This window comes from Danio aesculapii, chromosome 7 (assembly GCF_903798145.1).
Source record: "Danio aesculapii chromosome 7, fDanAes4.1, whole genome shotgun sequence".
NCBI lineage: Eukaryota > Metazoa > Chordata > Actinopteri > Cypriniformes > Danionidae > Danio > Danio aesculapii.
In genome coordinates, this window is record NC_079441.1 from 31,341,102 (window position 1) to 31,360,777 (window position 19,676).

The 19,676-nt window shown below is 34.8% G+C and overlaps 1 protein-coding gene across 1 annotated transcript in view; it reads right to left on the bottom strand.

Annotated features, from left to right (window-relative positions):
- Positions 1-1,065: 1,065 nt before the first annotated feature.
- gas2b (growth arrest-specific 2b) overlaps positions 1,066-19,676 on the bottom strand; it is a 32,525-nt gene continuing 13,914 nt past the window's right edge. The window contains exons 5-8 of the mRNA XM_056461624.1: positions 16,429-16,492; positions 15,950-16,349; positions 13,871-13,978; positions 1,066-5,241 (exon numbers count right to left, since the gene is read on the bottom strand). Coding sequence (XP_056317599.1) covers positions 5,029-5,241; positions 13,871-13,978; positions 15,950-16,349; positions 16,429-16,492 — 785 coding nt within the window. The 3' untranslated portion in view covers positions 1,066-5,028. The remainder of the gene's footprint in view (positions 5,242-13,870; positions 13,979-15,949; positions 16,350-16,428; positions 16,493-19,676) is intronic.

Sequence of the window (19,676 nt, forward strand, 5' to 3'; positions counted from 1 at the left end):
AAAATAAATAAATAAAGTGAAATATTAATGTTCGAAACATAGGCCTGAACTAATTGCACGAAATAAATTACATTTAAGTAAATTTAGAATGTGACTTTTCAAGTCCACGTCTCACAATTCTTAAAATCCCCTGGTCAGACTTGGATGATATCTCAGCCTGATCTTACAAGGGAAGGTAACTATTTTACGTTTTGTCAGTTTAGTGGCTTATTCGTAAAAGTTCAGTCTTACGAAAACATACGATTAAAAAAAACAGAGGTGTGGCACCAAACCCTAACCCCTAAACCCAACCGTCATTGAGGAAATGGAAATTGTACTAAATTTTAGGAATGAGATTGTAGGAATTAATACGAATTAGCCACTAAATCAAATAGTTACGAATTGCCATGAGATCGTGTTGAATATCTAGACTCTAGACTTTAAATGAGAAAAAAAGACAATTTGTTCTTCAAAGTGAAAGAATAAAATTGAGAATTAGGGGAGAAAAAGTCATGATTATTTTTGATTAATCCAGTGGTTAAACTAGGCTTCCATTATCAACCGAGGCTCATTCTGAACACGCACCGCTATATGCATTTCTTGAGAGCACCAAATATGCTCCATGAGCTATTTATTTGCAGTTTTTGTTTTCACAAATCCACCAAAAGTCACTGTGTACGCTTGTTAAGATCTCAAATTTCTCTCGCAAGTGTCATTTGCACTTGCTGTTCTCATGTAAATCCACCAAAAGCCACTGTGTACGCTTTTTCAAACCTCAAATTTCTCTCATGAGTGCCATTCGAGCCTGCTGTTCTAACGTAAATCCACCGGAGGCAGCTGTCGACTGACTGACTGATCAACTGAATTAACCTTCTCCTTCTCTAAACCCTACCAATAGTGTTTTTACAACCACCGATTGACCCGCACATTGAGTCCGCTGACGTACATGGCGAGTTACTGGACAAACTGGTATCAGCTGGAAAGCAGTCCATACGGAGGTAAACGGTCAGCTGGTAAACGTGAAAAGGAGCGGCGTCATAGGCTACCATAGTGTAATATTTGTTTTAAGGACAAAATGCCGTCATACTGTACGTTCCTCTGGGTACATATATTGCAATCTCCAGAAATGCATATAGAGCTACGATTTCAGAATGAGCCAATGTTGTCCATTATACAGAAAAAGAATAATGTACAGAATTTAAATCAAGACAAAGGATTTCAGCAGCAGGGCGTTTAATATATTACAAATACAAGACACGCAACAAGCTATAATGTTTACATCATGTAATGTTTGTATGACTGATTTCAACCAAACAATATTTAGAAAAAGAGAAAAAAAATCAACAGGCCTGAAGGCTTTAATCTAGTAATAATCTAGTAATGCCTTTTTTGAAAGTGAGTGGGTCTCTAAGATATCTGAATATTTCATACTGATTCCTTCTCTCACCATGGATATTATTTATTGAGGATGCTGTGAAAAGCACAGTTACCATAAATAATTTAACAATGCCTCACATGTCTTTGCCAAATGTACATTCATAGTCTCATAGAAATCACAAAATCCAGATCAATCCTTGAGCACAATATACTGATGTTGATATTCATGGTGGAGGTGGGAAACGCAATAGTTAATGCAAGACACTGCAGGTGAAAAGGAAAAACATATTTATCTTTAAATATGCAAATTAGGCATTGTTTAATTAAATATGCACTAATTTGCATACATTACTAGCACAAATATTTCAACATTGAATGAAGGTTTCAATTTCTTGGTTCATTTTCTGACAAAGATTTTGAATTTTTTTTAATCACTCCATAATTCACAAAATGCTGCTCTAACAGCTGTTTAACAGATTTGTTTCTTCAGTTTTTGCAGAATAAGAAAATATGTATATAATATGTATAAATTCAGGCCAATTATGATTTGAATGTTATCACTCTATTGAATGGGTGCTATTAGCAGTATCAACTGATATGGGCCAGTAGGGGCCTTCTGCGCATGCTGGTAGGCTCAGAGGGCTGTTATCATCCATCCACATGGTTAATTAGCTATAGATCAGACAAGGATGCAGCCGGATTTCCCATTTCCCACAAATTTCCCATTAATTGTATTTTATTAATGTCTACCCCTACCCCAACCCTAACCCAACCATCACAGTAATGTAAAAGTAAGAGTTTTCTCTACTAGTATTGCTGATTAACCATGTGGATGGATGATAACAGCCTTCAGAGCCTACCAGTACACTCTCAAAAATAAAGGTACGCGATCTGTCACTGGGGCGGTCCCTTTTTAAGGTACAAATTTGTATCTAAAAGGTCTATTTTGATACCTCAAGGGTACATATTAGTACCTAAAAAGTACAAAAGTGTTCCTCTTAAAAATATTAGCTACTAATATATATTTGTGGCACCAATATGAACCCTTCAAGTACAAATGCGTCTCTTTTTAAGGTATCACCCCAGTGACAGCTTACATACCTTTATTTCAGAGAGTGTAGGCGCAGAAGGCCCCTACTGGCCCAAAATTGATCAGCTGAAAACCACTGATAATGCCCATTCAATAGAGTGATAACATTCGAAGCGGGTGATTATGTATAAACATATGTCTCTGTAAAATCTTTCAGAACATAGATACGAACAAAACTAATGTTTAGTGTGTGTATGCAGGAGAGAAAATCAGAATTGAGAAAACAGCACTAAAAAATATGCATTGTATTAAATATCTACAGGCACAAATAAAATAGGAAGATAAAAAGTGATAAAAGAAACACAAATATATTTTAGATGTAACGGAACTGAAAAATCAGTTACGTACATTTGTCCCGCGCAACGACTAAAAAAGCCGGAAAAACAAAAGGTGTCTGGATTCAGACCTGGTGCAGTGCAATCTGAGCTGCATCCAATGCGGTTTAATGTGCTTACCTAACCCCACGCCTAACCCTGCCCCATACAGTGACGTCACTAGCTCCATTAAGTGCATAGTGTCTAATATTGCATCACTGAGATATGCAGTGTCAACTTGCTTCATCAAGGCTGCATCCATATACTACTGAAATAAACAGCTCAAAATCTTTTGACAGGTTTATAAAAAATATATATATTACAGTTTTTGCCTGCAGTGTCTTGCCTAAAGGACAACAAATACTGTGTAAGTATTCTAAGTGTATATTTTGGGAAAAATAGGGTTGTGTTTGTAAATTACGTACTGAGGGAAACTGGCGAGTCCAGTCATTTTTTATGGTAAATCTTACAGTGTTTTAATGGTATGAAAGCATTCGAACAAAGCCAAAAGAATAAATCCCTTTAGGTAGGTAGGAAAGTGTTGTATTGGTTGTGACATTTCTGATGAACTGTGGATCGGGTTTTAATTGAAAACCTTCTTAACACCACACTGAGATTCATGTTCAGATCTGAAGATGTTTTCGAGAGGATTAAGGTGGAAAAAAAGAGCACAAGAACATAAAAGCATCAAGTGTTTTGTCACGTTTGGAGAGAGACATTTGTACAAAAGTTGCCATTTTCTTTGGCAGCCGATGTAGCACCACTTTTTACATTTATTTTGGGGTATGAACTGTTTTTACGGGTTCATTTCATAATTACAGCTGGACAATACAGGTGTCAGTGTCTCGCATGCCATCATATTTATTATTAATTTCAGTGTATTTAGATTGTGCCATTTTTTTAAATGACTTTTATTTTATGAAATAAAATGTAAGTAGCATTTAATCATGATGTACTTTTTTCTTTAAAATGATTTTAATTTGATAATCCCTTTGGGCTTCATCTGAGTGCATGCTCAGTGTGACAAAACATATTAGTAAAAATAACAGTATTTCTGAATACACGAAGGGAAGCATATAGGACAGGTGGCTCATGTATGAAATACATTCTGTTCTGCATATTTGTATGTTCACAGTCCTCTAGATATGATATTTCTAAATAAAAAAAAAATGTTAGCTATAGTGCTGAAATAAGCTCTTGACTTGATATAGGGCGCCATCTAGAGGATCTTTAGGCACACTTCAATTTTAAACACTTCAGCTGAATTGTAATAATAATAATAATAATAAAAATAATAATATTAATAATAATAATAATAATAATAATAATAATAATAATAATAATAATAATACAGCCATAATCACAATTACAGTTTACAATAAAACAAAACGATATTAGTGTGGCTCCTCTATTAATGATACAACATTACAGATCTTACCTTTTTTTTTAAATGTAACATAAGAAAGGAAAAGACAGGAGGATGTTTATCAAAAAAAGCAAAAAGAAGATAGCAAGATATATATATATATGCCCTACATAAAAAAATACAGATCAATATTCTTTTGTGTCAGGCCAGATTCAAAAAATTGACCCAACAAAGTACCAAAATTATGTATCATACAAAAATAAAGCATGTTCTGACGGAAAAGGTAAACATTAAAAATATATTAAAAGAATCTTGAACTGTATCGATCAATTTATTTGGAACTTTAGCATGCCTTAGTCGAATATGAACGCTAGTTTACTATTTTAATTGACTTGGCTATTTTGTTTTCTAAATGCTTATTCAAAATTAATGAATATAGGAACTGGAATGCTTTGATTTTTACACTCATTGAAAACGAATCTCTGTGAATTATATAGTATAATATATCAGATTTTCCCTCAGCTTGCATAGATTTTTTTTCTTTTCAATGTCTTTGCCTTTTTTAAGCTGTGAAAGCTGTCACTGGGACCTTTTTTATTAAAAAAGACACCATATTGATACCTTAAGGTGCAAAAGATTTCCTAAATCATACAAATGATCTAAAAACAACTAATGTTTATGTTTTGTAGTGTACCCTGGTGTACCTTTATTTCTGAGACTGTTGATAAGCAGACTGTGACTCTATCAGTAAATGCTATTTTTGGGTGAAAACTTTGAGGACTGCTGCCCAAAAAAAAATTAATGTCAACAATAAAACAAGATCAAGCCACCTGGGCTGCTTCCCTCCTAAAAAATACAAAAATCAGCCTGCTGTAGTTTGAGGCAGAGGTTGTTGAGGCCCATCACTTCTTAGAGCGAGAGTTTGTACTACCTACGACCAGGTAACTGTCCCGGGACAGCTCCCTCTTGACCGGGGACCTGCCATTAGGCTTGGAGGTTTTGGGTCCAGGTCGGGCTATCATGGTCATCCTGCATGGGTCATGCTTTAACAGGTATGTGCCAAATGGTTCCCATCCACCACCAACACGTACCATAGCATGTTTATCATTCAGCATCTGTGTATGAGAGAGAAAGACAAAACAAAAGTCAACATTACTCTTAAATGAGAGTGTTTCTTCTGCCGCAAGTACTTTTCTGTCTACAATTTTTCTACTAATGGTTATAGAATAACCTATATACAACATCTCTTTTGATTAAGTAATATTTTCCCCCACACTGTAATTTCCACATATTTCCATTTATGCGTTGCTTAATAGCATTTCTACAGTGAAAACTATAATGATGAAAATATTTATGGTTATTTTGTTTATTGTCAGCTTTTCTGTCTTGATATCATTTACAGGTGCATACAAGTGATATTGAACTTTTGACCTTTTTTCATGCAAAACCACTTCCCAAATTACATTATACCATATAAAGCTCCAAACTGGTTTCTTATTCTAAAATAATTGCTAACTCTTATAAATTTCACAAAACAAACACCAAAATAGTTTCTGATTTTCTTAAACATGCATGACACACACACACACACACACACACACACACACACACACACACACATCTATACATTTCTCAGCATAATTGAGTACTCCCCATTTTGGTGGATTTTAACAAAACAGATTTATTAAAAAGATATATTGATTAAAATAATATTTTAGTCACCAAAAATCTTAAAAAATATAAAGATAATACAATTAAATTCATGCAAAATATTGGGAGAAAATTACAAAATACAAAATTTCAACTAAATTGTATACATTTTTTGTTTCTCTTGAATTTGCTCTTTTTACATTTTTTTATTTAATATTTTTTCTAACATTTAAATTTGGGCATACTAATTTTGGACCTTTCCCAGAGATGGGTTGCAGCTGGAAGGGCATCCGCTGTGTAAAACATGTGCTGGATAAGTTGGTGGTTCATTCCACTGTGGCGACCCCGGATTAATAAAGGGACTAAGCTGAAAAGAAAATGAATGAATGAATAATTTTGGACCATTATGATAAATTATTTAGTTAGATAAGCTCTAGTTTTGGCTTTAGTACTGACTAATCTAATGCATATGCACAAATATAACATTGTAAAGCTTCCTTTAGAAAATATAATTTTAAATAGGAGATTTGTGAAGTGTGTATATAGTAATAATTCCTCTATAAGCAGATTTACAGTTGATGTCAAAAATGCTTTTTGTAATTTTTGTGCACAAAATAATGTGGGATATGTTTTATAAAATATTTTAGGACACTCTTAGAACTGTTAATTAAACATACAAACCATTGCAGAATGAAACACTGACCTTTTTAATCTGAAGGTAAAAGTTTAGGCTATAGTACAACCATTATTATCATTATTATCCTATTATAATATTATTGTTTCGGCCGTTGTTTAGAATGAAATAAAACAGCAAGGTTTCGATTCAACGCTGAACTTTTAAATATTTACATTCACTCCTTAATGAAAAGATACTGATCAGATAACCCTGCTGAAAAAAAAAGCATATGCTGGAAAGGTATGTTTTGATGCTTGTATGCTGGTCTCGATGCTGGTTTTGCTGGTTTTTAATGATGGACTTGCTGGTCTCAGTGCTGGTTCTTACCAGCATTAAGACCAGCAAGACCAGCACAGAGACCAGCAAAACCAGCATTAAAACCAGCATACAAGCATCAAAACATACCTTCCCAGCATATGCTGTTTTTTTTCAGCAGGGAAGATACATATTCCTTCAGTTCAAGATATAGGGTATACATGCGGCTGCTTTATAAAAAATGGAGTGAGAACTCGATATTAAAAAAGTATACAGATTTTTAATCCTTTGTAAGATTTTTAAAAATGATCTCCTACAACACCCCCTTCTCATCAAATATTCAGTGTCTAAATCTAATATGCAACAGATCCGATGAAAGGGAAATGATCCCAGTAAGAAAGATGGCAGAGTGAGAGAGACTGTTCTGTTAAAATCTCATTAAGCCTAATGAAACGCCACCTCACGGCACCAGCTGAGCACCAGCAAAGGACACACACACGCACACACACACTCACACACACACGCACACACACACACCTACTACTGCGCGCACCAGATCAAAAACAAGGAGCGCGCAATAGAAACGCATTGAAACTGGGGAGAGCACAGGACGGGTCAGGTCTCCTGAGAAATGTGTCTCTGTCTCTCGAGACACAGACACTCATCTATTTCCCCCTCCCTCCATCTTATCAGTCTTGACCCTCCCATTACAAAGCTGTTAAGCTGCTGGTAAGACAACCGGATTTATATGTTGCGCGCCTCCATCCCTCCCTCCCTACAAACCCGATCAGCTCGATGCATCCTAATAGAGGGATACATACATACGCGTTTGGCACGTTTGCCAAGCAGTGTAATTGTAATTACCAGGCGGCTTGATCAGTCTCAGCTGTTTCCAAGCAGATTAAAATGTCAGGGCTGACAGAGGACTGAGGGCGAGGGGGAATGAGCAAATACACCAGAGAGGCGCGAGTGAGGGAGGGAGGGAGGGAAGGATGGAGGGGGGGGGGTGCTGTTTAAGAAAACCTTTGAGCTGTGCGTAAATAAAAACAGTCGACGGCAGTGCAGAATGAAAGCGTTACGCAGTAATCTTGTGATAAAATAATCAAGTGAGTTATTAAATGATCTAAATGCTCTACGTCTGTTCTGCAGTGTTATCAAATTGAAATCTGACTCTCTACTTTAGCCTCTTCTCGTTTCTTATAGTAGCCTATAGCACATGATGACAGCAAAATTGATTAGTCGGCCTTTTTACTCCTCTGAAAAATTAATGAAGAAAAGAGAATGGCTGTTATGTTCAAGCCCTGCCCACCAGATGGCAGATTCTAGCAGGTTTTAATATATACTTATTTCAACAGGACATGATTGAGCACAGAGGTAGAACAGAGTCGTTCAGATGTGCTAGTAGTCTGCCTGTTCTACATGTAGTAGTTATATTTTTTTCTCCTCACAGAATGAAAATTTGGAAAAACGAATTGATTGCAGTTAAAGGAAAGAGTTTATGTTTGGAGAAATGGTTGAAACATGGGTTGGTATATGCAAGTGATTTATTTTATTCATCTTCAAGGATCTATTCATATGAATCCTTTTTATCTAAATTAAATTTTCCAGTTATATTTGAAGAATTTTCAACAGTGATCAAAGCTATCCTCTCCTGACTCGTTAATTTAATGTGCAGTCATTTGACCCATTATAAGATAGAAAATAAAGAATGTAATTTCCTTATAAAAGGTAAAAATGTATTCAATAAAAATGTACTAACAAAGACATCAGGCAAGTATTTAATGATAAAAATAGAGTTATTGGAATACAATAAATTGTTTTGCAATTCTTTATTTTGGGAGGTTAATTGCAGAAAAGCATGGCTGCTAACATACATATTTTTTATTTTAAATAAAGCAAGAGAAATTCATTTCAAGATTTTACATGAAATATACACAACCAACTTGTTACTCTCCAAATGTTCAGATATTAAGAAAGAATGTTCATTTTGTGAAAACAGTGAGGAATCCGTTTGTCACTTATTTGTTGATTGTCAGTGTGTGCAATTATTTTGGAAAGACTGTTTTTCTAATTATTCTGCTAAAATAATATGTTGTATTTTTGGTAAATGAATGGTAAATTCTTTATACACAAATTTAGACTTTCAAAATCCACTCTTTTCTACAAGGTTTTTGTCAACGAACTATTTGTAAATTACTAATGCACAATAAAATAAAACAAAAAAAAATGTAGTAGTTAAACCATGGCAAACATAAATTAAACTTTGTTTTACTACCATGGTTTAACATAGAAATCTACTTTAAAATAGATTTACTATATTAAACCCATGGTTAAATTCCATAAGAGATGTGTTCTGAAACTGAGATGTTGCACTTATGAGCAAAAACATTACAGTCATCATCTCCTATTAACGACACTCTAAAATGCAGGGTTGTATCAACCCAAACTTGTGTTAAATATGGACAAACCCAATCACTGGGTGAATATTTTAATTACATTTTTATCCCAATGGTGGGGTTTGTCCATTTACCCACATATGGGCTAAAACAAACCAGGTAATAACACATATTTTAGGTATCATGTATTAGGTTTTTCAGATGGATGTACAAGATATAGATCTTTTCACATGTCCGGGTTTCTCAGTAGTGGAAGTCGTCATAGCTGGGTAAACTTAAGAGTGCAGTGAATGGGAGAGTACAACAAATCATTTTTTACAATCCTATTTCCTGAAGTAATAAAAGAAAAACTTGATGGTGTTATGAAGACTTTCACACTGTAAAAGCCAACAGTCAACTTTATCAAATGAAATTAATGTAGTTAACTCAAAATTGACTGGACATTCATTTGAAAAGAGTGTTGAACTCAGTGTTGAAGGTAATGAGTTAATTAAATACCTTACTAATTCAAGTGAAATGGAGTAAGGTATAGTACTCCTATAGATTCGTTTTTTAACTCGAATGGTTTGTAGCAATGGGTTTCCTCAAACGGTTTGAGTTGCTTTAACTTATTGGGTTTTACAGTACTCAGTTGGTTTGAGATCTCTTTATTTATTGGATTTTACTGTGCTCAAATTGCTTAATTTACTCAAATGGATTAAATTCACAGTACACATCAGGATTAGTTTTTGAATTTAAATGGTTTGTTGCAATAGGTTTCCTCAAAGGATTGGAGTTACCTTAACTTTTTGGGTTTTACAGTGCAGAAAAAGAAAAAAAATTGTGTGAGACTGACGACGGCAGCCAGAGGTGAGAATAACGTCAAATTTACTCTCATCCCCATTGATGCTGCATTAGAAATGCCTTGCATAAGCGGTAATTCATTTTTCATAATTTAATGCAAAGATAATATAAGACATAAATAAATGCATATAAATGTTTTTTTAATCAAAATATTAAACATTTTCAATGATTTAAGATTATGATGACCATTAAATGCATCATAACGGTCTAGCGGAAAGGGTCATTTGGCAAAAATAAAGGTCTGAGTCACACTGACCAAGCAACTAATGCAGAGTTTCATTAAAACAGCAAAACTTAATTGCTTCTGGTTTACTGAATGTGGTTGGTTGGAAAAAACACAAATCAGAGTGTCAGGCACCCAAGGCTCATCAACGCATGAGGACAACAAAGGCTAGCCCAATTTAGAGTCAGTGGGACATGCCTGACCAACAAGTTCAATCCACATCGCTAGACCTTAAGGATATGCTGTTAAAAAAACTTTATGATATAAAATATATGAACCAAATAAACCACAGGACAACTTCAAGGGTCTTGTAGAGGTCATGCTTTGGCAGACTGGTGGGTTTTTTTTAGCAGCACATGTGTAATGAGGCCAGCTCATGAACCCAGATCTCAAGAAGGTTCTCTTGCGACAGACGCTGTGTTCTTTGGCCTCCCTGTTAGAGTAACAGGCTCCCATGCAAACAATCCACAGATCAATCACACATCGTAACAGCGGGTTACATTGGTGCCGTGACCCGAATGGGAGTGAGCTTAAGGGGGTGAGTGTAACAGAGGCCAGCTAGTGAAGTGCTGTGCAGATAAAATCTCACTCCCCTGATCTCAAAAGTTACAACAGACGTAGGTGGTGTAGGACTTGCAGGTTACACACGGATGGGAGGACCATCAGCATATAAGGCATGTGGTCATATTTTGTCTCATTAGTGTGTGCGCTCCCTAATTTTAGTCATATTCAGCATGTCTGAGTGAGGTGGCAGGTAATATTACACACAGAAAAATCTATTAAAAACACATCAGGGGTCTGTTCTTCGTACCTCGCATTAATGATCTAAGAGTTTTTGGCAGATCCTGGATCTTTTAATCTTGATAACTGATCTCTGGCTAATTTGGTTCTTCAAACAAGTTCGCAAATCAGATTAAAATGTCTGGATGAAGGACAGATCTATCGGTCCTCGAAATCATGATCAGCAATGCAACGATTGGCTGCCGGCACAGCAGCGTAATGACATCATCTGATTAATATTCAATTATCCATGTGAGCAAAATGATACGAAATTCGTAGTAAACAGTTTGTTAAATATGATCCGCAATAACTTTCCACATTTGTTGTGAGCCACAGGCTTCACACTTCACGTGTCAGCAGTATTTAGCTATTTATTTAGCTTTACATTTTAGATCAGATTTTTTTTACTATAGCCTAGGCCTATTGCAGTTTATTAATCGGCGTAAGAATTTAAATTAATTTTGCATCAAAAAAAGCATTTTGATATTGGAAAAGGTGTCTGCAACTTTTGCAAAGCATCAAATCACCAGCATATTAGCCATCAAAACATGCATAACTGCATAAATTATTATTCCTTTATAAAAAAACAAACAAACAAAAAACACTTGAATATTGTGCATGTCTATTATCTTTCAGAAACTGTACTAAAGCTGGATCGGTACCTTTAAATTGTATCTAAAAAATCCATATTAATAAATGTTCTCTTTGATCCCCTTGGGGAGAACCACCCCATTTTTGTACTTTTATATACTAAGTTTTATATATATATATATATATATATATATATATATATATATATATATATATATATATATATATATATATATATATATATATATATATATATATATATTTAAATACATGTATATAAACATAAATATTACAAATTATTTAGTATTAAATAATATAAACTGGTATAAATTATAAATGTGTATATATTAACTTTTTTTTTTATACTATTTTACTATTTTACCAAGTGTATATAATCTATGGGTTACTACTGTAAGAAAATATCAGCATTTGGTATATACTTTCAGTATTACCTTTGCTTGAAAAGACCGGATCTAATCCTGCTTACATGAAATAAGCCTGCTACCTAGCAGGTTTGAGCTACCAGAACTGTTGCTATGACAACAACTGTCGGATGAGTTCTGAAAAACGAAACGATTCTGGATCGTGTCAAATTGCAACAACTAAAGCCAATTGAGTAATCCACGTACGAAGAACGGACCCCTGAAGTGCTTTGTGGGTTTGTTTTCCTGTGCGCCTCCCATTTCAATACACCTGGATGAGATTCATATCTGGAGCATTTCACTAATCTGCCACTTGTGTAACAACAAAGAGTGGTGAATATGTCCTTCATGACCAAACAGATCAAGGTGCAAGATTAACCTAAAGCATGGGACATACTGTATATAGCCAAAATACACAAATCTGCACAGCACATGTAAAAAGTGTTATGAAGCTTGTGTTAGCCAATGTGGGGTCAGTGAAAGGAAAGTTTTGTCAGATAAAGATAAGTAGCTTTCAACAGTCAGTGTTAAAAATGGCATTACGCTTTCAAGTCAGATCTAAAGAGAGAAGTATTCATGACCCCATTAATATCCCTGTTATTGACAGACATGGCACGAAACGCATTTCTTAATGATTTACAGATTCTTCACTCTATCCACTACACAGCTCAGCTATTGTGATGATCTAATGGATCTTCCTTTGCTTTCATTTTAGCTGAGGATGACACAACAGAAGTAAAACACACACACACACACACACACACACACACATAAAACTCCCTTCCACTGAAAAGAAGGGTGAGAAATGATATTAAAAGCTTCCCTCTCTTTCTCTCTGAGTGCTACAGTAAGCCTCTCTCTCCCTAATTGGATCTCTGACATAAAAAGCAGCTGCTTTTCTTTCTCAGTCTCACATACTGGTGCCCGAAGGATATGTCTGAATGAAAAATCATAAAAGGGAGGGCGGAAAAAACAAAAAGCAAGGATATAAGCCCCTGAATATCAATCACACTGCTAATGGCCGATGTGTAAAGTATATGAATTCTGATTTAATGTGAACTTTCGCGATCACAGAGGTCTAATCTAAGCAAGTGTATTCTAGTTACAAACAGTTTCTCTCGTTGTTCCAAGTGAACCATGTATTGATTTATAGACAAGTTTTCACTTAGACGAGTAGATTTGAATATTCTGTTTGTGTTTTCAAGCAGAAAGTACAAGATAAACCTCAAATTGACAAAAGGGAATTTCTTATTAACATTAATTGCTATTAATCTGACAGTGAATAGTGTGTGTAACAGAAGAAAAGTGTATTCCAATATGTTTAATAAGCATGTAATGAGTTCCCAGATGAGATAAAGTGACAATTCTGTTAGGAATTCAACTATTCCCTGAAGGAGATTTAGGCATTTGTCTTTTTAGTTTTTAAAGACTCATGTGTGAGCTTTTAGACACTTTAAGTTTAATAAAATCTAAATTCCAAAGTATATATTGAGTATGATTGAGCAATTGATGATCCTGTTGTTTCTTGAGCATTATCTGTTCTGATTTATGTGGACAGTCTGATCCTAGACATTTGTTAGTCTGAACCTCCTTTTTCCCTATTCAAAGGTGTGAACCTTTTCTTCGTGTTGCCAGGCAACACCAGCTCCCATGAGGCTTTGCCTTGACTGAGTACTGTGTTCTTTCAGGTTCAAAACTAATATTTGTGCTTCTAAAGAAACCGAAAAAGCAGAGCAGGGCTTGTTGACATGTCGACGCTTATAACAAACAATGAAACATGGGTTTACATATCATTTAAATTCACCCTACAGGAGTCAATGGAAATCAGACACTTTGCAAGCTAGTAAAATTACATATCACATAACATTTGGTCTTATTTTCTACTAAAACAGAAAATGCACTACATACCCTGACATAGAGGACTTTGTCTCCGACACGATAATGACCTTTTGGCTGCTTCTCAATGCAGAATTTGACTGGACATTTGCATGGTGGATCTTCTGATATCTGTCTCACCTGGAACAACAAAGAAAACGTGCTTTTGATACTGATTTATACTCAGTCCAATTCTTCCAAAGCTTTTACTACTATGGACATCAATGGCTACTAGTTATCAACATTCTTTAAAGTATCTTCTTTACTTTACTTGTCTGTACAGAAGCTCTGGGTAGAAATTCACACTGACATACAATGACAATATACATACTCTCACAGTGCATGTCTCTAAAACACATATTACCCCCCACCCACTCGCTCAAAAATGAAGAAATAATTCAATAAGAAGGTCAAATGAAGCACAATGTACACTACCGGTCAAGAGTTTGGGGTCAGTGCGATTTTTAAATGTTTTAAAATAAGCTTCTCCTGCTTACCAAGGCTGCATTTATTTAATCAAAAATACAGTACAAATAGTACAATTGTGAAATGTTATTGCACTTTAAAATAACTGTTCAAAAGTAGTTTATCATTTAATTTATTAATTTATTCCATTGATTTTAAAGAAGAATTTTCAGCTTCATTACTCCAGTTTGTAGAGTCACACAATCCTTCAGAAATCACACTAATATTAATCACCATTATTATTATTATTATTATTGTTATTATTATTATTATTAGTAGTAGTAGTAGTAGTAGTAGTAGTAGTAGTAGTATTAGTAGTTTGTAGTATAAATGGTAATAGTAATAAAAGCAATAATGACTGGAGTAATAATTTTATTTGAAACTACAAACAATAAGAAAGCAGTTGTTTCAAATGTTGATAAATATTTAACAATTTAACATTTTTTTTTTACATTTAATAAATGCCTCCTTGATGAACAGAATAATTTTCTTAAAAAAAACTGACCCCAAACTTTTGACAAGTAGTGTATGTATATGTATGCCTATTTGCAGACACTGACCTGCAAAAACATACCTCAATTAACAAATTAATTTTAAACAATCACCGCCAATGAAATAAATGGATCATTTATTTGTGCTTGTTTTGGCGTACAATAGTGTACACAGTCTGCACCCTGAAGAAAGAGCCTCAAAGCAAGAATGGAGGGCATGAGTCTGGTCTGAGTACACTGCAATTCCCTTTCTCTTCATAAATTGTAAAAACTTGAACACTTTTGTTAAACAAACAAAAAAAAAAAACTCATGAAGGCCACTTGTAACCACTTGATGGTGAGCAGTGTTGGGAAAGTTTCTTCAAAGTTTTTAATTACTAATTACATCATTGCAAATGTATTTAAATTACTTTTGTAATTACTTTGGCTGAAAAGTAAAATAGTTACTCAATAATTAATTTAATTACTTGACTAAAAGCAACAAATGCCCATAAAATCTCAAGGTCTATACAACAGAATTAAACCATTAATTGTTTTTATATACGAGTCCTTTTCCTGGACTTTTTAGTTTTAGTTTTTTTTTTTAATTAACACTTTTTAACATATATATGTATCAAAAACACAAAACATTTTGACACCATATTTAATACATACCATATAAACGGCATTGTTTCTTCTTCCCCCAAACAAATAAAATCTTTAGTTGAAAAATATCAAAAATGTATATTTAAAAATATATATTTACATTTACAATTACTCTGCATCTCTGAATTTATACCATTTATTGTCATTAACTAATTTTACTATTTTAGTTTTCTTAAGTATATGCAATTTTCCTGATAAATGCTAAATATTCTTTAGTTGAAAAATAAAATGACTCTATATGTCATGGCTTAAATGACTGTATATTACTCTGCTTCTCTGAATTGATTTATATGGAACTGTTGAATTTACGTACAGTATTACTTGTAACTGCAATAAAATGACATAAAAACTAAAAGTACTCCTTTCTTAATGTTTTAGCTGAAAGGCAATTTTGTAAAAGTAATTACTTTGAAACTAATTACTCAACACTGATGGAAAGTAAATGATTACAGTAAAAAAAATTCCCAAGCACTGGAAAACCATATTCAATATGTGACCTAAAAGCACTCACAATATCATCCAGCAGGTTACCGCTGCTCTTTCTCCCATTAGTCTTGGCAAAGCCATTTGTCGGGGAGGGCAGCGTTGATTTTACAGGTGTCCGGATCGGTGATGGGTTAGCTGGGATGGTTGGCTGAGGTTCTGGATGCGTGTTTAGGTCAGAAAAGATGGATGCTGTCTCTGGTGGAGGAGTCGGGACCAGCGGAGGAGATGGGAACGATGCTGGAGGAGAGACAGATGAGGGCCTCGAGACTGAAGGAGGCTCTGGAGGATCCATAGGGAAAAACACAGGAGGTGTGGAGGGAGACGGCAGAGGTGAAGCAAACAACATGGATGGAGATGAAGACTCATCTTCTTCTTTCTCAATCTCTCTCTCGAGTTTGACCAGCGCAGGCGGCTCAATGCCATACCTGAGGGAGAACATGCATTCAGCCATGATTGAAAGATGATATATGATAGTAGAAACTCAAGAGGATCAGAGCAGCTCACCTTGAAGCGATTCGCCCAAGCTGCATGAGACACAAGCACACATCTCTTGGATGCTTTTGAAGAACTGCAGAAACATGTACATTTTTATGCACACATTCATATTCATAGACACACAAAATATCACTCAGAGGGTTATGATGTCAGCAAAAAAAATGACTGCACCCTGAAAGCAAACTTTGATGAACACTTGAAAGATTCCTAAAGTGAAAAGACATCTGATATGTATTCAGAAAAATTACATTACATAATAACACCACAGTATCTCATCTTACAATATTATAACCCTGTAAGAAAATAAGGAACAGTTGCATAAAGCCTAGGTTTGGTTCCAGAAAACAATACATTTTAAAACATATTTCTTTGTAAAAAGTTACCTTATTCTATTCATACAATAATAACAATAGTAATAACAATGTTATTAATAATTATGATAAATAATGATTATTATTAGTAGCAGTAGTGGTAATGAGTAATGAGTAGCAATAATAATAATGATACCAACAACAACAAATAATAAGGTTATATTTAAAGCAAGGTTTATGTTTTAAATAAAAGATTATCTGTAAATTGTGTACAAAAATAATAAACCTTAAATATCTTTGTCTGCCATTTATGTACTACCGTTTACAGTTAATGTGTTATTTTGCTTAAAATATATAATGTTTTAAAGTTTTTTTACTTTTGTTGTTGGAAAACAAACAAACAAACAAACAAAAATGCAGTAAAAGTATTACATCTTAATGTGACAATGGCTATACTAAACAAAGCAGAGCATTTTCATCTGCCAGATGTTTGCTTAACCTCATTATCATTTTTTAGACTTTGCAATGCAGACACAAAATTAAACTTTAACACAAAATAATCACATTGACATGGGTCATTGTGCCACGAAAAAGTGCAAAAAAATGATAATTCTGTGGCAAAATCATGCAGAATCTTGAGTCATCAAGAACAAAAACAGAAGTCATGTATGTTACATTTAGACATGATCTGAATGTGTGAATCCTAAAAAACAAACAAACAACAACAACAACAACAACATTACCCAAAACAGTCCAAATTTGAAAGCTGTGATTAATGTTAAATTAAATAAGTGGCCATCAGTTGGTTTGAGGTTTAAAAAAACATAGAACGTTATCTTTACAAAAATAAACGTAGAACGTTTTTATAAAAAAAAATAGTAATCAAATTAAAATAAAAAAGCACATTCATTTATATCAAACAAGTCATGAAATCCATTTAAAAAGACAGGTATAAACAAAAGACAACTCAACAACTCTGAAAAGCAAAGACACTGCATTAGGATAACACTGTGCTTCTGTCACTGGAAACATCCCTCAGGTTTTAAGACTGTGATATTTTAACCACCTGAACTCTAAACCTGTAAAACCAAAGAACTAAAAGATTAGGAAAAGGGATTTGCTGATTTTATAGCAGGTATTGAACACTAGCTTACTCTTGAACACAGCATTATTTTATCTATCCTCTCCAAACCTTTCTATGTGCACTCCTTTTCATTTTGTCTATTATACTGTATTCGCTATTGTTGAACCTATTTTTCCACACCCCATTTTCACCTGACCTGCCGTCCTTTTAATTCTATTTCCTTCTTTTTCTCTCCATTATTTATCCTGCAGTGATGGACAGCGGGGGCCAAGGGTGTGACGCAGTGAACAGTGGAGTGACACAGATATTGATTCTGCCTGTCTATTCAGCAGTTCTTTAGGGCACTGCCCCACAGAAACACTGAATGCACACACTGGATGAGGCTCATTCAAACTGGACATTCACTTCATCTGATTAAAGTGAACATTGAAAATACTGATCTGATATGCTTAAAAGGCATTTGTGCACCTGTAGATCTTTACCTTATTTTACACTATTATTACAACATTGCAATACTGGCAAAAATCATAAGTCAGTATAATATATATGCATGGATATTAATATTAAAACTTGAATAGATGGCAAGTCCAGTTTATGATGAGTCATTCATTCAAATGATTCATCCAAAACATTTGATTCAATCAGAAACAATACAAGTGACTCTTTAATAAACAATAGCAAACAAAAAAAGTGCTATTGATAAAATAGTGGTGTTTTTTTATTTAGTGTTTTCTGTTAAAAGTAAGAACAAAGGCGTTGTATAATCACCGGCCACTTTATTAGGTACACCTGTCCAACTGTTCGTTAACACAAATTTCTAATTAGCCATTTACATAGCAGCAACTCAATGCATTTAGGCATGTAGACATGGTCAGGATGATCTGCTGCAGTTCAAACTGACCATCAGAATGGAGAAGAAAGGTGACTTAAGTGACTTTGAACGAGGCATGGATGTTGGTGCCACACGGGCTGGTCTGAGTATTTCAGAAACTGCTGATCTACTGGGATTTTCATGCACAACCATCTCTAGGGTTTAATTGTCTGAAAAAGAGAAAATATCCAGTGAGCGGCAGTTCTGTGGGCACAAATGCCTTGTTGATGCCAGAGGTCAGAGGAGAATGGCCAGACTGATTCCAGATGATTGAAAGGCAACAGTAACTCATATAACCACTCGTTACAACCGAGGTATGCAGAAGAGCATCTCTAAACGCACAACACGTCAAACCTTGACGTGGATGGGCTACAGCAGTAGAAGACCACACCAGGTGCCACGCCTGTCAGATAAGAACAGGTAACTGAGACTATAGTTCACACAGGCTCACCAAAATTGGACAATAGAAGATTGGAAAAACTTGCCTGGTCTGATGAGTCTCAATTTCTGCTGCAACATTTGGATGTTAGAGTCAGAATTTGGTGTCAACAACATGATGGCATGGATCCATCCTGCCTTGTATCAACAGTTCAGGCTGGTGGTGGTGGTGTAATGGTGTGGGGGATATTTTCTTGGCAAACTTTAGGCCCATTAGTACCAATTGAGAATCGTGTCAATGTCATAGCCTACCTGAGTATTGTTGCTGATCATGTCCATTCCTTTATGACCACAGTGTACCCATCTTCTGATGGCTACTTCCAGCAGGATAACGCAACATATTATAAAGCGCTAATCAACTCAGACTGGTTTCTTGAACATGCCGATGAATCCACTGTACTCAAATGGCCTCCACAGACACCAGATCTTAATCCAATAAAGCACCTTTGGGATGTGGTTCATTCGCATCATGGATGTGTATTTGACAAATCTGCAGCAACTGTGTGATGCTATCATGTCAACATAGACTATAATCTCTGAGAAACATTTCTAG